Below are 26,216 nucleotides of genomic sequence, written 5' to 3'. Positions count from 1 at the left end.
AGAGCTGCTGGATGTTGTCAATGTGAATAGCAGGAACAAAAAGAAGGTGTCTACAGGACCAAATGTTTGGACACACTTCACCAAAGTTGACTTTTCCTTTTCCCTTTTTTCTACGTGACCTTTCTTAATGAGGAAACCTTGAGCGCCAAACAATGACCAAGATATGAGCTAAAAAGTGAAGGTTGTGAGATGACCCTTGAAAATAGCCCGGGGTTCAAAGGGCAAAGGGTTAACATATTAATGCCTTATGATCATATTTACAACTATTGATGACAAATTGAAACAGAAGAAATATGTGAGAATAACTATGTTGTGACTTAATCTGCATTAAACATCCAATAAGTGATCAGGTTCGAGTTGTTTTTTTCTTCTTTCTATGTAACAAATTACAAACAGGAAGAACTTGAGAAAAGTAAATATGCATTTAGATTCTTTGACAAGTTCATTTATATAGGTACCTAGACACACGCACATGCACACACCACGTATTATAATAGCAGCAGATTTGTTTGTTTAAATTTTGCTTTTCATGTAGTCGAGTGTGTCAACGTACTTCTGCCTTTTTGACAGAAAAAAAGCAAAGACCACTTTGGCCTGGAGGGAGATGAAGAGTCAACCATGCTGGAAGACTCTGTGTCACCCAAAAAGTAAGCTTGTGTGTATTTATCGCTGCTAAGTAGTGTTTTTGCTTAGTTTCAGGCTTGAATCACTTTGTTCAAACAGTATCTTCCTGCTCCAGAAAGCAGTGAGCAGTTGGTAAAACAAATGCTGCCGTGTGCTCAGCGGTCAGGGTCAGTGAGTGATTGATTCCCTGAGGAAACCATATGTTGAGCATTTATAAATCTCTCTCTACCTTCATTGTATTTCTTGTGTCACAGGTCCACGGTGCTTCAGCAGCAGTTCAACAAGGTGGGCCGGGTGGAGACGGGCTCGGTGGCCCTGCCGGCCATCATGCGCTCAGGAGCTGGAGGACCGGAGAGCTTTCAGATGGGTTCCATGCCTCAGGCCAAGCAGCACATCACCAGTGGACAGATGCACAGAGGACACATGCCCCCGCTGGTAAAACAGGAAATATCACAAAGCAATGAAACTAGAATGTATACGGCGATCTTCATTTTACTGCCTGTTCTGTAAAACGCAGATACAAAAAAAAAAAAAAGACAATTATACAAAGAAACCTATGATGGATCTGGAAGTGCTTGGACTTTTTCATGGTTTGTTTTGTTTTACAAGACAGAATCATAGTGGATGTATTTTTCATTGAGTCACATTCACCATCCCAACAGGTTAGTCCAATTAGGGACACAGTGGCAATAGGGAAAGCATAAAAGCTCGGAAGTACCTGTTCCCCGCAACGGCCTTTAAGCTCGCTCCAGGGGATCCCGAGAGGAGAGTGGAGTCCAAACGGACGAGAATGAATATGTTTCAGAATAAAATCAGATTTCTGAGGGGAGGAAATATTCCAAATTTAGAACCTTAAAAAAATTATAATCGTAAAATCAAAAATCCTGACTTACCCTTTGACAGGCTATTAAACAAAGACAAAGATAATTTATATCAATGAAGTTGGCTTCATTTGTGTGTCCACAGACGTCAGCACAGCAAGCGCTGACTGGAACCATCAACTCCAGCATGCATGCGGTCCAGGCTGCCCAGGCGGCTCTGGACGACTTCGACACACTTCCCCCGCTGGGAACCGACGCGGTGAGATTTCACTCCGTCTGTGGACATCGTTGTTTTTCAGTGCTGACATGAAACGAGAACTGAACAGTTGACTTTTTAATATTTGTAACTGTGGGAATTTATTAGTTTTTTTTTTGTTGAAGGCATCCCAAGCCTGGCGCAAAAACAAGATGGATGAGTCCAAGCATGAGATCCATTCTCAGGTGGATGCCATCACGGCCGGCACCGCATCAATGGTCAACCTAACTGCAGGTAGAAATATTTTTATATCCATTATATTGGTGAAACCCTGTACAATTAATGATGACAAAATCATTTAAAATCCCAATTTTTTTTTTTTTTTTTTTTTTTTTTACCAGTTTCTCATTATTACCTCACAGAACACCTGTCTACAGCGGGAACCTTATCAGTAAAATGTGATGATGTATCCTATTGAGTTAGATTGATTTTTGTGACATTTGGCTTTAACTCGGGACTTTTGTTTATTTATCGTCTAATTTATTTTACAACTCTGTTTCCAAAAAAGTGGGTACGTCGTGTAAAATAATAAGAAAAAAACACAATGCGATGATTTGCAAATCGTATAAACACGTTTATTGAAAATCAGAACAAAGACAAGATATTGAATGATGAAACTGAGAAATTGTTTGATGAAAAATATATGCTCAGAATATGCCATATGCCAAAAAAACACATTTCAACAAAGTGGGATTATTAGTAAGAGTAATATATACTAGTAGTCACATGTAATAGTAGTATTATACAGTTATATACGAGACGGGATGGAAGTAGAAAGGAAATAGGATGAGCCAAAGCCAGCTGGGCAGAGATGTTGAAGAGGGCTGTGCGTCGGTCAGGTGTTTTTCCAGAAGTGTGGGGGTTGATATGAATAATAATCTTTTTAAGGGAAGCCATGGTGGGGTCTCTGGCTGGAATGTTTGATTTGGAGTAAACATGTACTCTGTTGAAGATTGTGTTAGGACTGAGAGATGTGGACCCAAAGTCATATCTCAATTTATTTTGGGCTGAATGGCACTGCACGATATATGTATGTATGTGTGTGTGTGTGTGTGTGTGTGTGTGTGTGTGTGTGTGTGTGTGTGTGTGTGTGTGTGTGTGTGTGTGTGTGTGTGCATATGTATATATATTATATAATATATATAATATTATTATTATATAATTATATCTAATATAATATATATATTATATAATACTTATATATATAATATATATATTAAAAATAAAATAAAAATATATATATACATATATATTATATTATATCATGTATACATGATATAATATAATATATTGCTCAGTATAGCTCAATATTTGCTACAAAGTGGTCTAAATGTTCATTTTTAAGTCGAAGCCACGTCACGTGAGAAGTCACATGTTTATTTAAACTGTGATCAAAATAAAATTAAAAAAAATAGGCTATATTAAATAAAAAAATAAAATTAAAAAATGATCCCTAGTTGTCCAACGTGAATTGCTGTTCTCTCAACCCAGTTAATGAAAGACTCCATATCAGCTGCTAATAACCTGCTGTACATTTAAACCGACACCAGCTCAGTGTATGTTGTTTAGTTGTTCTTCCTGCTTTTCACAATAATGGTCCATGTAACAAATGTACTTTATTGACCACGATGGAGGTGCGGTTCTGCACAATAGAAGGATTAATCGCACGCAATGATTGGATTGAGGGAATGAAGCGAAGGGCAATGGATAAAGGGAGAGGCCGAACCAGACGGAGAAAGGTGTGAATGAACCTGGCTCGGAGTCTTTAACTTCTATCTGACATATCTGTCGTCAGGTGATCCAGCAGAGACGGACTACACAGCGGTGGGCTGCGCCGTCACCACCATCTCCTCCAACCTGACGGAGATGTCGAAGGGCGTTAAACTCCTGGCGGCGCTCATGGAGGATGAAGGAGCAAATGGGCAGCAGCTGCTGGGTGCTGCCAAGAACCTGGCCGGCGCCGTCTCTGACATGTTAAAGACCGCCCAACCTGCAAACACCGAGGTACTAACCAGCCAGAGGGAAAAGGAAGACGTCGTGGTTTTTCTATACACGTAATACCTGCCGCTTGCATTAATACCTTTCTGTTCCAGCCTCGTCAAAACATGCTGCAAGCTGCAGGAAACGTTGGTCAGGCCAGCGGAGAGCTGCTGTCCTACATCGGAGAGACCGACACCGATCCACAGTTCCAGGTGTGTCCATCCCAACTTAATATTACAATATTTCTACTTCTTGTTGCATTACAAAGAAACACTTGTAAAATGTCGTTAAGGAAAGTACAATATATTAGCTTTGATTTTTAGTTGTTGCTTTGAAGCCCTTTATGAGCAACAGAATACAACTTCAAGGTTTAACCTATCTAGAATTTTCTACTAATAACGGGGAAGATGGATCTTTTTAAGGTTTTTGCAATTACACTAAAAACAATACATTTAAAAACATGCTTCAAATGAATTAGATCATCTTGATCCTGTTTACTATTAAACATTAATGCCTCATTTATATATTTAAGCATAATTCATTTAAAATGGCTCTTGAGATGCTGCATTTGATATCACAAGGGTTAAGTCAAATTGACCTATCAAAATCATCTTCCTACCTTCAAATTTATTATCCTTTATTCTCACATTGATACAAAACCAACATTATCATCAACTCAGGTGTATATGTATATTATTATATTTGCCTTAAAAGACACGCAAAACTAACAGTCTGTCATTCTAATCAGTCACATCAATAATTAGGGCAGGAGGAGTAATTAAAGCATATTATGACAAGACTAGTAGTTAAGTTAGACCTAAAAGATTCAAACCTCTCTTTAAAGCTACATTCAACGGTTTAATTTAACAGTCTGACACAAAATAGCAGAAGTGAAAGTTGGCGTGAATGAAAGGTGCAAAATGTCTTCCTAAGAGGTTATCTCAGTGGTGTTGCAGTGTGGAAACACTTTCTGGATGGTTTCAGATTTTCCGACCAGATACAGGAAATTGAAGTAGCTTATCATCACTAATTGAAAATAGAAAAAGGAAAATTAAAAAAAGGAAAAGAAGTGAAAAAGAGCCACAGTAGCACAATGTGGAAAGGAGGCGAATATTTAACTGTAATTTGGTCCGATAAAGAAATCAAAACTCATCTTAAAATACACTTAAAAAAAATGCAGAAACTGAAAACTTAGTGTTTCCATTTGGTATTTCAATCCGGACCCTGATCGGATCCCTTGTAGCCAGCGGTCAGGCCGAGTGTTTCCACCTCGCGTCAACATGCGTCCTGGGTGACCGCCCGCAGGTCGGATCTCACTTCCCCGCAAACAAACACGTCGGCTACGTCACGAAAATATACCAGTAAATAAGACCCTGAACATCAGAACCACAATGATTCGGCTCATATGCCTTCATTGTTCCGTGGGCACGTCATGCAAGGTTTACAAGTACGCTCGCAAAATTGGAAATGTGAAACCAGAACAAACTGGACAAAAGTAGCCCTTTAAAGTAAAGAGGCTGTCTGCCTCCTGAGTCGAAGCACGGAGTCGGACTTCATTTACAAAGTTCTAAGCTTTCAAATATGTACAATACATCATCATTAATAACTGTCCTTCCTCAACTGTTGTGTTGTTTGCTGTCGGCAGGACATGCTAATGCATCTGGCTAAAGCTGTGGCTAACGCTGCGGCCGCTTTGGTGCTCAAAGCGAAGAACGTTGCCCAGAAGACGGAGGACTCGGCACAGCAGAACCGGGTCATTGCAGCAGCTACTCAGTGTGCTCTTTCCACGTCTCAGCTGGTCGCCTGCACCAGGGTGAGGACGCTACCTGTGACATATCTACTGACAGCTTGACCAAGACTGTGGCGTTCACTATTCAAAAGCGTGAGGAGAACAATTTTGTTGTAGATGATCAGAATTTTGATGTTCCTGTTCTTCTTTTTCTTCTTCTTTCTTTTCTATTATTGCTTGTCCAGGTGGTGGCACCAACCATCAGCTCCCCGGTGTGCCAGGAGCAGCTGATCGAGGCCGGCAAGCTGGTGGCCAAGTCGGTAGAGGGCTGCGTGGAGGCGTCCCAGGGGGCCACCAATGACGAGGGCCTTTTGAAACAAGTGGGCGTGGCCGCCACAGGTGTCAGTCAGGCACTCAATGAACTGCTTCAACACATCAAACAGTACGCCAGTGGAGGCCATCCCATCGGACGGCACGGAGAAGCCACTGACCGCATCCTGGATGTCACCGAGAACATCTTTAGCTCGATGGGAGACGCTGGTAAGAGAATCCGGACCTCAGGACCTTCATACAGTGGAGGAACTAATTATTTGATCTCTTGCCGATTGTTTAAGTTTGCCCACTGAGAAAGAAATGTACGGTCTATAATTGTAATGGAAGTTTATTTTAACAGTGAGAGACAGAATATCAAAACAATCTAGAAAATCATATCATATAAAAGTTATAAATTGATTTGCATCTGATTGTGTGAAATAAGTATTTGATCCCGTAGCAGAACATGACTCAGTACTTGGTGCAGAAAGCGTTGTTGGCAAGGTCAGAGGTCAGACGTTTCTGGTAGTTGGTCTCCAGGTTTGAACATCTCAGGAGGGATGTTGTTCACTCCTTTTTGCAGATCCTCCAAATCCTTCAGGTTTCCAGGCTGTTGCTCGGCAACAGGAAGCTTCAGCTCCCTCCACAGATGTTCTCTGGGATGAAGGTCCGGAGACCGGCTCGACCTCTCCGTGACCTTCATGTGCTTCTTCTTGAGCCGCTCCTTTGTTGCCTCGCCGTATGTTTTGGGTCATTGTGGTGCTGAAGACCCGTCCACGACCCGTCTTCAGTGTCCCGGCTGAGGGAAGGAGGTCGTCCCCCAAGATGTCCCGGTACGTGGCCCTGTCCTTCCTCCCCTTGATGCGGTGAAGTTGTCCTGTCCCCTCAGCAGAGAGACACCCCCAAAGCAGAATGTCTCCACCTCCATGTTGGACGGTGGGACAGTGGGGACAATGGGGACGGTATTCTCGCGGTTCTAGTCAGCGTTTCTCTTCCTCCAAACACGGCGAGTCCAGTTGATGTCAAAGAGCTGGATGTTGGTCTCCTCTGACCACATCACCTCCTCCAAGCCTTCTCTGAATCCTTCAGGTGTTCGTTGGTAAACTTCAGACGGGTCTGTCCATGTGTCTTCTTGAGCCGGGGGACCTCGCAGCGCTGCAGGATTTTAATCCATGACGGCGTCGTGTGTTACCGATGGTTTCCATGGTGACTGTGGTCCCAGCTGTCTGGAGATCATGAACAAGTTCCTCCGTGTAGTTCTGGGCTGATCCCTCACCTTCCTCATGATCATCGATACCCCACCAGACCAGATCTCCGTGGAGCCCCAGACCGAGGAGATGCAGACCGAGGAGATCCAGACCGAGGAGATCCAGACCGAGGAGATGCAGACCGAGGACATCCAGACCGAGGACATCCAGACCGAAGAGATCCATGTCATTTAGTGTTTCTTCCATTTCCCAATAATCTCACCAACAGTTGTCTCCTTCTGACCGAGCTGCTGGCCGATGGTCTTGTAGTCCATTCCAGCCTCGTGCAGGTCTACGATCTATCCCTGACGTCCTGAGACAGCTGTTTGGTCTCCATGGTGGACAGGTTGGAATCTGATTGATTGATTCTCTGGACAGGTGTCTTTTATACAGGTAACGAGTTGAGACAGGTGTCTTTTACACAGGTAATGTGTTGACACGGGTGTCTTTTATACAGGTAAGGAGTTGAGACGGGTGTCTTTTATACAGGTAACGTGTTGAGACGGGTGTCTTTTATACAGGTAAGGAGTTGAGACGGGTGTCTTTTATACAGGTAACGTGTTGAGACGGGTGTCTTTTATACAGGTAAGGAGTTGAGACGGGTGTCTTTTATACAGGTGACGAGTTGAGACGGGTGTCTTTTGTACACGTCTTTTATACAGGGAAGGAGTTGAGACGGGTGTCTTTTATAGAGGTAAGGAGTTGAAACGGGTGTCTTTTATATGGGTAGGGAGTTGAGACGGGTGTCTTTTATACGGGTAAGGAGTTGAGACGGGTGTCTTTTATACGGGTAAGGAGTTGAGACGGGTGTCTTTTATACAGGTAACAAGTTGAGACAGGTGTCTTTTATACAGGTGTCTTTTATACAGGTAAGGAGTTGAGACAAGTGTCTTTTATACAGGTGAGGAGTTGAGACAGGTGTCTTTTATACAGATAAAAATGAGTTGAGACAAGTGTCTTTTATACGAGTGCCTTTTATACAGGTAAGGAGTTGAGACAGGTGTCTTTTATACAGGTAATGAGTTGAGACAGGTGTCTTTTATACAGGTAATGAGTTGAGACTGGTGTCTTTTATACAGGTAATGAGTTGAGACAGGTGTCTTTTATACAGGTAATGAGTTGAGACAGGTGTCTTTTATACAGGTGAGGAGTTGAGACAGGTGTCTTTTATACAGGTGAGGAGTTGAGACTGGTGTCTTTTATACAGGTAATGAGTTGAGACAGGTGTCTTTTATACAGGTGAGGAGTTGAGACAGGTGTCTTTTATACAGGTAATGAGTTGAGACAGGTGTCTTTTATACAGGTGAGGAGTTGAGACAGGTGTCTTTTATACAGGTAATGAGTTGAGACAGGTCTTTTATACAGGTGACGAGTTGAGACGGGTGTCTTTTATACAGGTGACGAGTTGAGACGGGTGTCTTTTGTACACATCTTTTATACAGGGAAGGAGTTGAGACGGGTGTCTTTTATAGAGGTAAGGAGTTGAGACGGGTGTCTTTTATATGGGTAGGGAGTTGAGACGGGTGTCTTTTATACGGGTAAGGAGTTGAGACGGGTGTCTTTTATACAGGTAACAAGTTGAGACAGGTGTCTTTTATACAGGTAATGAGTTGAGACAGGTGTCTTTTATACAGGTGAGGAGTTGAGACGGGTGTCTTTTATATGGGTAGGGAGTTGAGACGGGTGTCTTTTATACGGGTAAGGAGTTGAGACGGGTGTCTTTTATACAAGTAACAAGTTGAGACAGGTGTCTTTTATACAGGTAATGAGTTGAGACAGGTGTCTTTTATACAGGTGAGGAGTTGAGACTGGTGTCTTTTATACAGGTGAGGAGTTGAGACAGGTGTCTTTTATACAGGTAATGAGTTGAGACAGGTGTCTTTTATACAGGTGAGGAGTTGAGACTGGTGTCTTTTATACAGGTGAGGAGTTGAGACAGGTGTCTTTTATACAGGTAATGAGTTGAGACAGGTGTCTTTTATACGGGTGTCTTTTATACAGGTAAGGAGTTGAGACAGGTGTCTTTTATACAGTTGACGAGTTGAGACGGGTGTCTTTTATACAGGTGACGAGTTGAGACGGGTGTCTTTTATACAGGTGACGAGTTGAGACGGGTGTCTTTTGTGCAAGTCTTTTATACAGGGAAGGAGTTGAGACGGGTGTCTTTTGTGCAAGTCTTTTATACAGGGAAGGAGTTGAGACGGGTGTCTTTTATACAGGTAATGAGTTGAGACGGGTGTCTTTTATACAGGTAATGAGTTGAGACGGGTGTCTTTTATACAGGTAATGAGTTGAGACGGGTGTCTTTTATACAGGTAATGAGTTGAGACGGGTGTCTTTTATACAGGTAAGGAGTTGAGACGGGTGTCTTTTATAGAGGTAAGGAGTTGAGACGGGTGTGTTTTATAGAGGTAAGGAGTTGAGACGGGTGTCTTTTATACAGGTAAGGAGTTGAGACGGGTGTCTTTTATACAGGTAATGAGTTGAGACGGGTGTCTTTTATAGAGGTAAGGAGTTGAGACGGGTGTCTTTTATAGAGGTAATGAGTTGAGACGGGTGTCTTTTATACAGGTAATGAGTTGAGACGGGTGTCTTTTATACAGGTAATGAGTTGAGACGGGTGTCTTTTATAGAGGTAAGGAGTTGAGACGGGTGTCTTTTATAGAGGTAAGGAGTTGAGACGGGTGTCTTTTATACAGGTAATGAGTTGAGACGGGTGTCTTTTATACAGGTAATGAGTTGCGATTCGGAGTACTTTCTTGAAGCGAGAGGACGAATCTAACTGTCTGTAGGAATTCTTGCTGGTTGGTCGGAGATCAAATACTTATTTCACACAATCAAATGCAAATCAATTTATAACTTTTATATGGTGATTTTCTGGATTGTTTTTTTTATATTCTGTCTCTGTTATAATAAACACTACAATTATAGACCGTTCATTTCTTTGTCAGTGGGCAAACTTACAAAATCAGCAAGAGATCAAATAATGATTTCCTCCACTGTACATCATATGCAACATACAACACAACTGTTCAACAGCTGGGCTTCAAAACAATGCCAATGATTTCCATTTCCAATGATGTCCATCACTCCAATATTTGTAGATTCATTATTTTAAAGGGAGACTGCCCTAAAATTGGTTTGGGCTAATAATAATCTTCAAAGACTATAAATCTTTTGCATTTTTGACCCTCTACAGATGAGTGATATCTAACAGATAGATATCCCATTGGTGGAAGTCCCTCCAGATACATTTTAAGATGTAAAATAATCTACTTCGAAATAACACGTTTTTCTATCTATATATCTTCCAGAATCTATGAATAAAGAATAATAAAGAAATGTATTTTGTATCTAAGGTTTAACTTCAAGACATGTGACGCTTCTTACTTCACTATGAAGTCCATTCTCAGTGTATGGGCACAAGTTTACGCATCATAGTTGTGTACATTCGATAGATAGATAGATAGATAGATAGATAGATAGATAGATAGATAGATAGATAGATAGATAGATAGATAGATAGATAGATAGATAGATAGATAGATAGATAGATAGATAGATAGATAGATAGATACATAGATAGATACATACATACATACATACATACATACATACATACATACATACATACATACATACATACATACATACATACATACATACATACATTATTAATCCCTCAAAGGCACATTTTTCCGTTACAGCACCATATACAGGCCAAAGCAATAAAAATGACAAATAAAAAATAGAGGTAAACTGGCGCAGGATTGGCTTCCTAACTGTTGCTGACGTGCTAAATCATGTTCGTAGGTCGTCCTCGTTAAAAACAAGATTTTCTATGAGCACAAATAAACTTTCCCCCTCTAGCTGATGAATGTGAGAACATCTCTCCAGTTTTAATATCTGCACATACATCATTCTGCACAGTAAACTCAACTCAACTGGAGGAACAAGAAGAAAAACACCTTTTTTTTGTAATCACTAGGTGAGATGGTCCGCCAGGCTCGCATTCTGGCCCAGGCCACGTCAGATCTGGTCAACGCCATCAAGATGGATGCTGAGGGAGAGTCGGACCTCGAGAACTCACGCAAGCTTCTCTCCGCCGCCAAACTGCTGGCTGATGCCACCGCCAAGATGGTGGAGGCCGCTAAGGTCAGACTTTGTTTGTTTGTTTGACACAATAACCAGGCTTCATCATTTGAATAAGTCTGTTATTTGAAATATGTAAATAATTGTGCAAGTTTCACCCTAGGGTGCAGCGGCAAACCCCGACAGTGAGGAGCAGCAGCAGAAACTGCGAGAAGCTGCCGAAGGTCTCCGCATGGCCACCAATGCTGCCGCCCAGAACGCCATCAAGAAACGCCTGATCAACAAGCTGGAGGTAGAAAAACCAGAAGGAGACCGAGCAGATCCTCACAGAAACGTTGCCCACCCTGAATTCTGCCATTCAACTAACAAATAGCTTTTAAAAACGAGTGTCAGTGACGAGAGCAACCGTTTCCACATCCAACAGAAATGGAGCTCTTGGTGTTTAGTTCTTCTTGTTCAGGGCAGTCAGTTAGCTCAAACATATCGTGCTGTGGTCCACTTTTATTTGGAGAGAAGCTTGTTTAACAATTCTGCTGCATTTAGAGTTTCCTTGTTCTCCCAAAACTGCAGAAATATATACATATCTGCTTTTAGGTCAGGCATTACTAAAATAGAGAACAGTGGTTTGACGACAACAACAAAAATCCATGTTAATCATTAAAACGTATTCATATTCCTCCTGAAAAAATGGTTATAAACACCCACACGAAAAGAGTAACAGTGGCAGCTTTTTCAAAGCCTGAGAAATAGCTGAGTCAGGGTGGTCAGCTACCGACCGACCGACCTACCTACCTACCTACCTACCTACCTACCAACCAACCAACCAACCAACCAATCATCTGTCTGTCTATCTATTATCTATCTATGTAGTGAAAAAAAGAATAGATGTGTGGCCAGTGGGGATTTTCTGCTGACACCATTCACATTATAACTAGTCTTCTACAATTGCAGTATTTTCAGTCTTTTTTCTGTTTCCTGCCAGAATGCAGCCAAACAAGCAGCAGCAGCTGCCACTCAGACGATCGCCGCCGCCCAGCACGCTGCCTCGTCCAATAAGAACCAGGCGGCCCAGCAGCAGCTGGTCCAGAGCTGCAAGGTAAACACTCGGTGCCGTCTTCAGTCTGTTCACCTCGTCCCACTGCACAGATGCTAGTTTGTCTTCAGTCACGTGGAATTGTACATCCCGTGGAAACTGTTAGCTTTTTTGTGATATATTGATACACTAAAGTATTTTTATTTCTTTTTAACTGTATGAATTAATAAGTGCAATATACTCAAACAAGTAACACGTAATATTGACTTTGTGTAGTCATTTTGATAATTAAAAAAAAATAGGTTGGTTACGTGGTTAAAGGAAGTACACCCCTTCATTTATTGCACCTTTAAAAGCATAGGACTGGAATCGGAGCCTCCAGATCAGGTGCAACATGATATGAACCTTCTTGGTAAGGCCGATTAAACCTGGGTGTGGTGTTATCACGCAAAGATCTGGAGAGCCATCTACAGTATTCAGAACAAAGTTTGTGGACGCCTGTGAGTCTGCCAAAGGAACCTGTCTGTCCAGAACAAGCTGTCTCAGCATCTTCAGTCCAAGATCAGCTTGATCCAAAGCAAAGTTCCCCAGAACCCCAAACCTGAATCACAGGATCTCCAAGTAACTGTGTGCATTACAATCAGTAAGACATTGCACAAATTGACTTGCATGGAATCTTTGGCAGGAATAATCCTCTGTGGTCCAAAAGTAACGAGTCAAACTAGGGTTCTTTAGTTGTTGTTTTTTTAATTAATTTTATTATGAAATTCAATCAAATTAAACCACATTTTGCCAATGCACTTTTAAAATATTGTGCTCTGGACAGATGAAGATAGTTGTTTTGTCACAGTAACAGTAGACATGTCTGGTACAACCAAAGGCAACTTTTCAGGAGAAAGAACCTCACGGCAACTGTGAAGCGGCGTTAGAAATGGTTTTGTTTTGTAGTTGCTTTGCTGCCTCAGAGGTTTTCAGATTCAACTATGAATTCTGCACAATATAAAAGACAGTTTGAAGATAATTTGATGTCATTTGTCTGAGGTGGAAGTTGAAGTAGAAGTGGACTTTTCCAGTAGGATAATTATCCAAAGCACACCAGCAAATACCCCTGAAAAAAAAAAATAGAGATGAAGGATTGTGAAATGGCTCAACCAAAGCCCCGTTGAATCCTGTAAAAATGCTGTTGGGGGGCATTTGAAAAAAACAGTCAATGCAAAAAAACTCATCAAAAACATCAAAAATTTTCATAAATCTCATGTTGATGAGACAATTATGCAAAATGCCTTGCTGAAGGGCAAAATACTCACATCTTAGGGGAAGTATTTACGTGTTCGACAGAAGAGTTGGACATCTATTCACATATTGTTTTGAATAAATGATTGAAAAACGAATTCTGCTTGTTCAGGTATTTCACCTTCATCTGTACACTTTCCATGGGATGCACTTATGTTTTCACATTACTGTCAGCTCTTTTATTAGTATTATTATTCATTTATTTGTTTAATGTATTTTCTCACTGACTGAATGTTATCCTTTTACATTGTTTGCATTACAATCTAGCTGTAATTAAAAGGAACAAAATTGAGATAAATCGATAGAGCTATTTCATTATGTGTGTCTGTGTGTGTGTGTGTGTGTGTGTGTGTGTGTGTGTGTGTGTGTGTGTGTGTGTGTGTGTGTGTGTGTGTGTGTGTGTGTGTGTGTGTGTGTGTGTGTGTGTGTGTGTGTGTGTGTGTGTGTGTGTGTGTGTGTGTGTGTGAAGATGGTGGCTGAGCAGATCCCTCAGCTGGTCCAGGGCGTCCGGGGCAGCCAGTCTCAGCCCGACAGCCCCAGCGCTCAGCTCGCTCTCATCAGCGCCAGCCAAAACTTCTTGCAGGTGATTGTCACGTTCACTCAGGAACAGTGGAAACACATCTAGATTACATTTAAAAAAAAAAAAAAGGTAGAGGTAGTTTTACAGCAGCAATGCAGTGAAAAGACAAGAAAACATAACGGAAGTGTATATTTTAGTATATTTTAAGGAGCCAAGTGCACAGTGCAGTTTTATTTAGGGTCCAAATCAACGTTTTCTAGTTTAACAGCAGATCATTTGAGTGAAAGTACGCTGCTTGGTTACATGGTACAACCACTGCAGTTGTACTTCGTCTTAATCACAGGTGTGTTTTGAGTGTAACATAAAATAAACCAATCAGCGTCATCTCCCATTCACTTTACAATGTAAAATATAGGTGTGCTTGCAGCTGCCTTTTAAAGAGAATGGCTTTCACAGAATGTGTTCATACACAAATAAGCACATTGATGTTCACTAATAATCTTTCAAAATGGAATCCTTATATTTTCAATCTTTTAAGGTTTGTGTAACAAGCAAAGTCTGCTTATGTAGGCGCATACAAGGCAACTATCCTATTATTCAGTCCCTCCAGGAAATTGCGATGTTGCGATTGCAATAATTTAACGCAAATTCGAGAAATCTCCACAATATTTGCAGGAGCTTGCAATTTTTTTTTAATTCACCCGATTTTTCTGCAAAATAGGTCGTCAACAGAAGCTGAGTTTTGGAAGTGAGAAGTTGTCCTATTATTGCCTGATATATAATTTTACCTGCTAAACAGTTCAGGGTCTCCTTTGCTATATTCTTCTTTTAAAAAATGCTCCAGATGTTAAAAAATATTATGAATTATAAAAAGATCATTGTCATTTCAATCCAGTAATAATATACAACTGGATAATAAAACCAAATGCAATAACCAATTGTTAGCAGTCAAATGAGCTCTTGATTGTCCATGGATTCTGTTCTTATCTAAGAAAATATCAGAGGAACTATTGGTGAAAATATGTACAGCTGGTAAATGATGCCTGATGATCTGAAATCAGTATCTGTGTGCAGAGCTGCTGAAGCACAGCAGGAAGCACCGACTATTTCCATCCAATGTTCCACCGTCAGGACAAACATGTTTGAAATATTTTAGAAACACTCCTGGCAGATCTAATAATACTGAAGGAACAATGTTTTTTGTGTTTTTGTTGCACTTTATATTCTATTTTACATTTCAGCTTGTTTAAATGAAACTTTCTACCCCCCATGCTCCACCAGCCTGGTGCTAAGATGGTTACAGCCTCCAAAGCCACTGTTCCCACCATCAGTGACCAGGCGTCAGCAATGCAGCTCAGCCAGTGTGCAAAGAACCTGACGAGTGCTCTGGCAGAGCTCCGCACCGCCTCACAGAAGGTACTCAGCTTTCTTTCATTTATTTTCTTCAGTTCTTTCAGATTAAGAGATCATGATGGCTTTGGATTGGTTTTGAATTTAGTTTGTACCATAACAAGAATTCTAAATACGTTTGTGAATGCCACAAATTCTGTTAAACGTACATGTAATATCTGGGAATTCATTGCTCACAAATGGTAGAGGTAGTATATCGTGTGTATATATATATATATATATATATATATATATATATATATATATATATATATATATATATATATATATATATATATATATATATGTATGACAACATAAAGAAAAGTTTCTCTATGTTGTCGGTATACAAACTTTTCTTATTTTCTGGGTCTGTGTTTGTATGTATAGGCCCAGGAAGCCTGCGGTCCACTGGAGATAGAAAATGCTCTATCGATGGTGAGAGATCTGGAGAAGGACATGCTGGAGGCCAAAGCTTCAGCTGAACAGGGAAAACTCAAACCCTTGCCAGGAGAGACAGTGAGACACACACACACACACACACACACACACACACACACACACACACACACACACACACACACACACACACACACACACACACACACACACACACACACACACACACACACACACACACACACACACACACACACAGACACACACAGACAGACAGACAGAAGATAAAGCTTCATTCATCAGATTACAAACAGACAAATTAAAGAATTGTATTTTGATCAGCTGGCACTGTTTGGCCTGCGTGCATTTACCATCATCCAATTTCAGCAGCAAGAGGAGGCAGAGTTTGTTATATTATTTGGCACTAAGTATGTTTCAAATCCAGGTACATTCACACACCTGCGGGTAAAAATGTAAACAAGTAACTTTACGCTGAGTTGACAATAAGAGCACAACGGTCAACAGTGAAGCAGCATATAACCGTTTGTTTCTTCCCGTGTCTCCTCGTCCAGCTTGAGAAATGCTCCCAGGATCTGGGCACCAGTACGAAGGCTGTGAGCTCAGCCATCGCTCAGCTGCTGAGTGAAGCCACTCAGGGAAACGAGAACTACACAGGTGGGTTTAAACAACACCCACATAACAGTAAGAGATGAGACCAAATTCAGTGTCACTAATCTGTCACATCCACACATGTTCAAAAGGGTTTGAGCTTTGCAATGAAATAACTGCATGTGTATTAATATTTTGAAAGTGGCCTAAAAACAGAACCTGAACAAAGATATCAGCTAAATAGTGTTCAGTTTTTATGTAAATGTGATGTTTACCTTCAATAAGATGAAGTAACAACAGGATAAGAGGGTACAGTAACATATCACAATCATCAGCGCCGTTTAACAATGTGATGGTGTTTTTTTTAATTTCACGTCTCATTTACATGTTGAACTCAAAACAATTAACGCGTACATCGTAAAAAAAAGAAAAGAAAAGTGCATTCATTCTCCTCCAAATGTAAAGTTGTAGCGCCCACTGAAGTTCGTCCTCTCTCCTGTTGAATCCAGGCATGGCAGCTCGAGACGTGGCCCAGGCTCTGAGGTCCTTAGCCTCGGCCGCCAGAGGAGTCGCTGCCACCACGGCGGACCCGGCGCCGCGCAACGCCATGCTGGACTGTGCCCACGACGTCATGGACAAATCAGCCAACCTGATTGAAGAGACCAAGAGGGCCATCGCCAAACCAGGAGACGCAGAGAGTCAGCAGAGGCTGGCCCAGGTCAGAGCCAGAGGGGGGAGGTACAGATGGACAGACTGGCGGCGTTTCTGGGACATTTTGTGATTTTCAGTCATTAATGTGGATGTTTCACACCCCACCGGTCCCAGAAGCGAGTCTCCCGCTACAGACATAGTCTATAATAAATAAGAGGATTCATGTTTTTTAATAGCACAAAGTATGAAATGACGACAATAAATACAAAACGCAGAAAAAAGAAAGCATTTAACAATGTTTACCTGCAGTAGAAACACGACTAAATCAGGAAGGAGGAAGACAAAATGCACTTCTGAAACGCCCCTTGTGGTATAAACAGATATAATGCATAAAATTAAACACAAGTAGAGTTCAAATATAAAATAATGCAACTTGCATTTTAAAGGCCCAGTAGCTGAAGTGCATGAAACCGTGCTGAGGACGGACCAAAATCCCAGTGCAGATTTACAGGTCACAGCCAGGGTGTCTCATAACTTCATGGAATGAATATATGATTGACGTAATGTCTTCCAAATGTCTGGTGAACTATGTTCTAATACATGCTGCAGATGATGCAACCACACCGTTGGCAACCACGACTGTTGGGAAAGTAGACTGTTGGTAATAAGACAACGCCTCATGACTCGTGTTGAAGATCGTCTCTCTCCGTGTGTGTGTGTGTGTGTGTGTGTGTGTGTGTGTGTGTGTGTGTGTGTGTGTGTGTGTGTGTGTGTGTGTGTGTGTGTGTGTGTGTGTGTGTGTGTGTGTGTGTGTGTGTGTGTGTAGGTGGCCAAGGCCGTGTCTCAGGCCCTGAACAGGTGTGTGAACTGCCTCCCCGGTCAGAGGGACGTGGACAACGCGATCCGTACGATGGGTGAAGCCAGCAAGTCTCTCCTGTCTGATTGTGTCAGTATCTGCTTCCATACGTTCCCTACGTCACTGATGTACTAACCCTGTCTACCCTGTCTAACCCTGTCTAACCCATCTACCCTGTCTAACCCTGTCTAACCCATCTACCCTGTCTAACCCTGTGTAACCCTGTGTAACCCTGTCTAACTTGTCTACCCTGTTTAACCCTGTCTAACCCGTCTACCCTGTCTAACCCATCTACCCTGTCTAACCCTGTCTAACCCATCTACCCTGTCTACCCCATCTAACCCGTCTACCCTGTCTAACCCTGTGTAACCCTGTCTAACTTGTCTAACCCGTCTACCCTGTCTAACCCATCTACCCTGTCTAACCCTGTCTACCCCATCTAACCCTGTATAACCCTGTCTAACCCGTCTAACCCGTCTACCCTGTCTAACCCTGTCTACCCCATCTAACCCGTCTACCCTGTCTAACCCTGTCTAACCTGTCTAACCCTGTATAACCCTGTCTAACCCTGTCTAACCCTGTCTAACCCGTCTACCCTGTCTAACCCTGTCTAACCCGTCTACCCTGTATAACCCTGTCTACACCATCTAACCCGTCTAACCCTGTACATCTATCTCTGTTTTCAGGGTTTCATTGATCTTTTCTCTCTTTCCGGGACACAAACCCCTAAAGAACCCTGTAGGCTCTGGAACCAAAGGAAACAGTGTTTTGTTTTTTTTTGGGGGGGAGGGGGTTGTCCTGATGAGGGCACTATAACATCCAATCAAACATTTAGTTGGCTGTGGATCTGAATCAGTTGATGAGTTTGAAAACTTGGTTTCTTTTCTCATGGAGAAAAACCCAAGGAACCTGTAACGCATCACTACGAACTACCTGAGCTCGAGCAAGGAAGTCAAATACTGGAAGAATTTCCTGTTTTCTGGTGTAGTGCATATTTCTGCGAGAGAAACAATGCTATTTAATTAATCAAGGAGCAACAGCAGAGCTGGCGATTGTTCATAATTATGGTCAATATTTGGGCAAATACAATGTAAAACTGTTGCAGCAGAATGCCGAACGCACTTGGGAGGGAATTGAATGCTTGTCAAAGAAAGACGTGATGCCTTCAAATGACTGAGCAGAAGAAGGGAGCTAATAATGAGCATGTGTAGTAACAACATGTCGAGCACATTTAGTTTTGGATCGGACCAAAATGAAGAAAACAAAGCCGAGTACAAATTGTAATGTCGGAGGACGTATTCCTGAGACGGAGCTCGTTTGGCAGCAGAAGTCCTTCATAATCTTGACATTTCATTTTTGTTCTGCACATATTTGAGGAATCTGTGGTCGATGCAGCAAATCAGCCCTAAAATAAAACTCAGATCTCCAGTCTGGTCCCGTCTGATCGCAGGACGTTCTCCCAGAACAGTTGTGGCTTGTTAATTTGCATTTGAGCAAATTCCGGTCCGCGTTTCTTGTTTTTCTCTTCACAGTAGATTCTTCCTCTGTTAACCTGTCAATCAGAGTGATGCAGGATGGATCACTGCTCTGATCCTCTAGTTACTGTTGACCTGTCAATCAGAGTGATGCAGGATGGATCACTGCTCTGATCCTCTAGTTACTGTTGACCTGTCAATCAGAGTGATGCAGGATGGATCACTGCTCTGATCCTCTAGTTACTGTTGACCTGTCAATCAGAGTGATGCAGGATGGATCACTGCTATACTCCTCTAGTTACTGTTGACCTGTCAATCAGAGTGATGCAGGATGGATCACTGCTATACTCCTCTAGTTACTGTTGACCTGTCAATCAGAGTGATGCAGGATGGATCACTGCTCTGATCCTCTAGTTACTGTTGACCTGTCAATCAGAGTGATGCAGGATGGATCACTGCTGTACTCCTCTAGTTACTGTTGACAGCATCCTTCTGTTACAGCCACCGATGCTGCATCCAGGCAGTTTCACTAAAGTCTCATGGACCTTGAACTTAAACTTGATCATAATATTTACAGCTGTGGTCACAGCAACATAAAGATGGTTTTATAGCCTCTAACTTTAACATGCTTGTCTATAATTTTCATTCTGATCTCGTCGGACAGCTGTCTGTCCAGCGTGGTGCCCACCATGGTACCAAACAGCAGAGACCACTTCTCTCCATTTAAACAGGCTGAAGGGCTGATTACAGATTGAAGACATGTGAAACTAATTCAAGGAAACACTTTGAAATATCACTATAATCACACAAATTTCACAAGGACAATAATCTTTGGAGAGGAAGCGATAGTGTTTTTTTTCCACACATTTCTTTGTGTTACTCTGATATAGCGAAGGCCACAGGTGAGACAATATTATTTTATTTTGTCACTTTTTCAGCAGAAATGAAGCTGTTAAGGTTCCAACAAATTCACCCACGACTGTAAATGAATTCAGACCTCAGAGGTTCCCATGTCTTGCAGGTGTTTTTCCCTAAAGCTTTTGGAGTGGGTTTCAAAGATAGTTAACAGATCGTAAAAAGTAAAAGTACTAAAAGAGTAGATTGAACCTTGCTGTGCTCAAACGGTCTCTCATCACCGCATAATTTAACTTCGTTTTTGTTTTTCCATTTTCTGTCCCCTTCTACACTCAACACTTTTTGCCATTGCTACTTGCAGCTCTCATGATTTCTGTTCTCCGCTTGTAGTTCCCATCGAGTGGAAGGAGCTTCCAGGAGGTTCAGGCTCAGCTCAACCAGGTGGCAGCTGGTCTGAACCAGTCAGCCAACGAGGTGGTCCAGGCGTCCAGAGGCACCACGCAGGACCTGGCTAGGGCCACCAGCAAATTTGGACAGGACTTTACCAACTTCCTAGAGGCTGGTGTTGACATGGCTGGAACATCCCAGGTCAGTATGATGAGAGTGAACTTGTATTTAAGTGATGCGCTAATTCACTCAGCAGGAGATGGCTTTCCATTATTTAAACATTCAGAGGTATAAATTAAGATGGTGCTGAAAATAGCTGCAATTTAAACACTCCATGCACACTTCAATCTATTTTGATTGAAAAGCAAGCGTATCTCCAGCCTGACATGTCGTACTGGGAAGCTAGGTAGTCATGTTGTTTAAGTTCATCAATTTCTTTACAGCAGTCTTATGATGTATTTGTGATAGCCTGAAATTCTCTTCATACCTTCTTTCTCTAGTCTAAAGAGGATCAGACACAGGTGGTGTCCAACCTGAAGACCATCTCCATGTCGTCAAGCAAACTGCTGCTGTCTGCAAAAGCCCTGTCCACCGACCCGAGCTCCCCCAACCTGAAGAACCAGCTGGCAGCGGCCGCTCGGTAACAAACATCCCTCCCGCGCTTCGTTTTCTTTTACCGCCGAGCTGGTCTTTTACATTTCTCTGCACTCTGCACTTGTATTTTACAGGGCAGTTACAGACAGCATCAACCAGCTCATCACCATGTGCACTCAGCAGGCTCCGGGTCAGAAGGAGTGCGACAACGCTCTCAGAGAGCTGGAGGTAACAAGCGTCCTTCAGTTCTCCAAATATTATTACATCTCTCTCTTGTTCCATGTTAGGAGGGAGACCTGCAGACTGGTAATGACTTGATGTCAATTACTTAACACGAGTAATGATAGATCATTTTTCAGCTTTGAATCTCAAAAGTTTTAAAGCTCAGGTCGTGGATGCCATCAGAAAAGTTACTTGAATTTATAAGAAAATGATAAAACAAGGAGTAAATTCCAGCCCAGAGGCCATGTGACACATTGGCCGAGATGTGAAAGTATGTGTTTCTATCTGCAGTCGGTGAGGGGGATGCTGGAGAACCCCACAGAAGCTGTTAATGAGCTGTCGTACTTCGACTGCATCGACAGTGTGATGGAGAACTCAAAGGTAGAACACGCCGCTGCTCTTCTTCTATGGTTTTGCCTCTTTGATCACCCACACAAAAGTTTTTTTTTTTCTGAAGGCATAGATTTGTTCATTTACTGCAGACAGTACAGGACTACTTCTTTAGTAGAGAGTAGCTCCATTGGAAACTGTACACATAGAGTCTGATTTACTGAAGATCTGTGTGTAAAATCACCCGCAAACAAATGTCCATCAGATCTACTGATGACATGCAGCGAGGATTTCATCTTCCAAATGTGCAGTTTAACACACGTTGTCCATTCTGCGTGTTTTCCTCCATCATATGTAATATTGGACGTTTCTACCTGAAGGAGTTAAATACTGAGAGGAAACATGCAAATAGAACAATTTATCACCTGCAACGATATTTACTGAACCTGGAAGTAGAAACAGGAGAAGTGATTGTTGTGTATTTTGGTACGACTGTTTTGTACGAAGGTTTTAATCAGATGAACATCAGGAGAGACGGCTGCTCTTATTGTGAAGGAGACACGGCTGCTCTTATTGTGAAGGAGACACAGGAAACCAGAGAATACATAGAGAACAAGGTTTTACACCCGTTACACATTTCTGAGATGACGGAGGGAAACATTATTCAGACATATCGTTTGTGAGATGATATTTCTGAGTTATTGAATGAACTAGAAGATGATTGACAGCCAACAACAAAGAGGAGCCACGAAATACCAGCAAAGTCTAAACTTTTTCCGACTCAGTATTTTGCTGCCTCTGGGTGGTTCCAGCGTATCTCTGCTTGGATCTCCCTCCAGTCCTGTTATTCAGGTGAGCTGTCACATCCTGAATGAGTCCTGCAGAATTCACAGGTAGCTTCATCAGGTTCACGAGACCTCCAGGAACTCAATGAAACATCAGCTGCTCATCACAGAAATATCTGGACCTGCTGATCTCTGTTTGTTAGAAGATCTCATCCACCGTCCTCCTCTTTTATTTGCCAACAATTTATTATTAAGTCTTTTTTTTTTCCCCGCCTAACATCTTGCCATCTTTCCTTAATTTCATCTATTGATTTTTTTTAAATTTTTCCCTCAGTATTGACTTTCTTGTTGATAATCTCCTATATAGCGTTTCTTGTCATATTTATATTTCTTAATTTCAATGGGATCAGATTTCCTTTTGCAGTCGCTCTGTTTTCCATTGCTGGAATCACAACACGCAAACTCCTCATTTAAATACAGAGATTTGCACCTGATTTCAATGACGCAATTACTTTTAGTAAATCACCCGCAAAATGGGTGCAAAAAAATGTGCAAACTTTTGGAATAAACGTGCAATTTAGTTCCTTTATTTGAGATCTTGGTAAATCAGGCCCTTTGTGTTGTGTGTATGTGAAATGTCCAGAGTAAAAAGGCTTTATTAACCTGCATAGAGCCGGTGCTGGTCTGATGTTGGCCTGTTTGACCATGAGTGCTGCAAGTGGAAGACGTGATTACATGGATGCAGTCTGGGCTGTTCAACTGTTTACTGAAATTCAGCTTATCTGCAAATCAAGAATAACAAGAGAATCCAACCAGTGTGATAGCACATATTAAGTATGCAGACGATGGACGAGTTTTAGCACGATTAGGGTCGAACAAAACACAAAGGCAATTAAGAAAAAAACATGATTATATATATATATATACATACAGACACACACGCGCAGTGTGTGTTTAAAGAATGGATACAGCTGTGGCAGATTGGACGACAGAGAACAGGCGAGAGAGGTAGGAGACCAACACAGAGATGGACAGATGGACAGACTGATGACCTCTGGTGGGCGCAGGGAGTGACAAGGAGAGTGAGAGTGACACGGATACAAGAGACCACAGCTAGTTAGAGGGAACGACACTAAACCAAACAGCGAACTACAGCGTAACAACCAGCAGACACCTCATCATGTGCACACACCACAGACATGGTTGAATCGTCCAGATTCCATACGAGTCCTTTCCTGCCCACCTTTCGTTGCCTTGGATGGAACATGTCATGAGCAAAGATGTGACGCAGAGCTCAAAGACTCAAAAAGACACGGTGCACTTTCACGAGGAAACACAATGCTGGATGTTAATGACCTGTCACTCATTGAACAAGTAGAATTACAAGTGAACCACTAGGCAGTGTAATCACTGCTGACCACTTAAGTTGTAGTTTACATGCATATCTGTGTCAACATATACAGTGCCTTGCAAAAGTATTGACCCCCCTTGGCGTATTTCTTTTTTTGTTGCCTTACAACCTGGAATTAAAATTGATTTTTTTTTTTGAGGGGGTTTGTATTATTTGATTTACACAACATGCCTACCACTTTGAAGATGCAAAATATGTTTTATTGTGAAACAAACAAGAAATAAGACAAAAAAACAAAACTTGAGCGTGCATAACTATTCACCCCCCAAAGTCAATACTTTGAAGAGCCCCCTTTTGCAGCAATTACAGCTGCAAGTCTCTTGGGGTATGTATCTATAAGCTTGGCACATCTAGCCACTGGGATTTTTGCCCATTCTTCAAGGCAAAACTGCTCCAGCTCCTTCAAGTTGGATGGGTTCCGCTGGTGTACAGCAATCTTTAAGTCATACCACAGATTCTCAATTGGATTGAGGTCTGGGCTTTGACTAGGCCATTCCAAGACATTTAAATGTTTCCCCTTAAACCACTCGAGTGTTGCTTTAGCAGTATGCTTAGGGTCATTGTCATGCTGGAAGGTGAACCTCTGTCCCAGTCTCAAATCTCTGGAAGACTGAAACAGGTTTCCCTCAAGAATTTCCCTGTATTTAGCGCCATCCATCATTCCTTCAATTCTGACCAGTTTCCCAGTCCCTGCCGATGAAAAACATCCCCACAGCACGATGCTGCCACCACCATGCTTCACTGTGGGGATGGTGTTCTCGGGGTGATGAGAGGTGTTGGGTTTGCGCCAGACATAGCGTTTTCCTTGATGGCCAAAAAGCTCAATTTTAGTCTCATCTGACCAGAGTACCTTCTTCCATATGTTTGGGAGTCTCCCACATGCCTTTTGGCGAACACTAAACGTGTTTGCTTATTTTTTTCTTTAGCAATGGCTTTTTTCTGGCCACTCTTCCGTAAAGCCCAGCTCTGTGGAGTGTACGGCTTAAAGTGGTCCTATGGACAGAAACTCCAATCTCCGCTGTGGAGCTTTGCAGCTCCTTCAGGGTTATCTTTGGTCTCCTTGTTGCCTCTCTGATTAATGCCCTCCTTGCCTGGTCCGTGAGTTTTGGTGGGCGGCCCTCTCTTGCCAGGTTTGTTGTGGTGCCATATTCTTTCCATTTTTTAATAATGGCTTAAATGGTGCTCTGTGGGATGTTCAAAGTAGATTGCACACAGGTGGACTTTATTTAACTAATTACGTGACTTCTGAAGGTAATTGGTTGCACCAGATCTTATTTAGAGGCAAAGGGGGTGAATACATATGCACGCACCACTTTTCCGTTATTTATTTTTTAGAATTTTTTTTTAAACAAGTTATTTTTTTCATTTCACTTCACCAATTTGGACTATTTTGTGTATGTCCATTAGATGAAATCCAAATAAAGATAAATTTTAATTCCAAGTTGTAAGGCAACAAAATAGGAAAAACGCCAAGGGGGTCAATACTTTTGCAAGGCACTGTACACATGTTGCTGTAAAGAAACTATAAATTCTAAAACTTGGACTTGAACTTTAATCTTCAAAACACAGAAGATTAATACAATCACACAGTTTATTGATGGAGACCCGGGGTAATGTCACCAGTTTGGTATTTGTTGTAAATGGGAATTTTGGTCACAATCTCCTCAGTTTTGGTTTTGAATTATGGACAGAAAAGAATAATTCTTTTTTTCATTTTTCATATTTCATATTTTAGTTATTGAGTTACAGCCACAAACATGATCGCAGTTACCTTTGGCCACCACATTTTAATCACATCTCACACTGCGTCAGACGTTTTTTTATTTCCCCCCTTTGATGCAAATATTTGACCGTTTTTGATGCCCTGTCCTACTGACAAATGGCAATAATTATCAACAAAGTATTGAGGTCTAATACTCTCATGTATTTCTCTTTTGGTTGAAACTTTGCTTCAGACCTTTTATTCAATCCATTTGCTCAGTGAATTGTTTATCATAAAAGGTATCAAAAAGAAAACCAAGGCCCTCTCCAAACTAAACTATTTGTCTCATCTGAACTATTGTGTGTCTTGTCGACAGGTGCTTGGCGAGTCCATGGCTGGTATTTCTCACAATGCCAAAAACTCAAACCTGCCAGAGTTTGGTGATTCGGTCAGTTCTGGCTCCAAAGCTCTGTGTGGTCTCACTGAAGCTGCTGCTCAGGTAAAGTCTCTGCTGAACTTTATTTTGTTGTGGCCAAATTCTACGATTTCTTACACCAGCTCAGAGACAAATGGAGGTGTTTTGGTTCAGTTTGTAATGCATGCATGTGTAGAAAGGATTGTACACGGACACGTTCTAAATTGCT

General features: G+C 41.8%; 2 protein-coding genes across 2 annotated transcripts in view; one reads left to right on the top strand and one right to left on the bottom strand.

The window, feature by feature from the left end:
- LOC138637126 (stonustoxin subunit beta-like) overlaps positions 1-26,216 on the bottom strand; it is a 121,783-nt gene that overhangs the window by 13,120 nt on the left and 82,447 nt on the right. The gene's annotated exons all lie outside the window — the stretch shown is intronic.
- The window catches only part of tln1 (talin 1), a 92,638-nt gene that overhangs the window by 33,118 nt on the left and 33,304 nt on the right, over positions 1-26,216 (top strand). Inside the window, exons 13-34 of the mRNA XM_069725601.1 lie at positions 571-647; positions 879-1,059; positions 1,591-1,704; positions 1,827-1,935; positions 3,497-3,705; positions 3,795-3,893; positions 5,327-5,494; positions 5,656-5,950; positions 10,958-11,124; positions 11,225-11,353; positions 12,044-12,157; positions 13,857-13,970; positions 15,189-15,323; positions 15,687-15,815; positions 16,268-16,370; positions 16,814-17,022; positions 17,782-17,901; positions 20,532-20,729; positions 21,029-21,168; positions 21,257-21,350; positions 21,636-21,725; positions 25,949-26,071. Coding sequence (XP_069581702.1) covers positions 571-647; positions 879-1,059; positions 1,591-1,704; positions 1,827-1,935; positions 3,497-3,705; positions 3,795-3,893; positions 5,327-5,494; positions 5,656-5,950; positions 10,958-11,124; positions 11,225-11,353; positions 12,044-12,157; positions 13,857-13,970; positions 15,189-15,323; positions 15,687-15,815; positions 16,268-16,370; positions 16,814-17,022; positions 17,782-17,901; positions 20,532-20,729; positions 21,029-21,168; positions 21,257-21,350; positions 21,636-21,725; positions 25,949-26,071 — 3,117 coding nt within the window. The remainder of the gene's footprint in view (positions 1-570; positions 648-878; positions 1,060-1,590; positions 1,705-1,826; positions 1,936-3,496; positions 3,706-3,794; positions 3,894-5,326; positions 5,495-5,655; positions 5,951-10,957; positions 11,125-11,224; positions 11,354-12,043; positions 12,158-13,856; positions 13,971-15,188; positions 15,324-15,686; positions 15,816-16,267; positions 16,371-16,813; positions 17,023-17,781; positions 17,902-20,531; positions 20,730-21,028; positions 21,169-21,256; positions 21,351-21,635; positions 21,726-25,948; positions 26,072-26,216) is intronic.

Source organism: Brachyistius frenatus, unplaced genomic scaffold, assembly GCF_029030835.1.
Source record: "Brachyistius frenatus isolate BFR_SWC_R1_liver_20210118 unplaced genomic scaffold, ASM2903083v1 Contig_433, whole genome shotgun sequence".
In the NCBI taxonomy this organism is placed as follows: Eukaryota; Metazoa; Chordata; class Actinopteri; family Embiotocidae; genus Brachyistius; species Brachyistius frenatus.
Note: the sequence above shows the minus strand (reverse complement) of the source record. Positions and strands in the feature narration are given on the sequence as shown.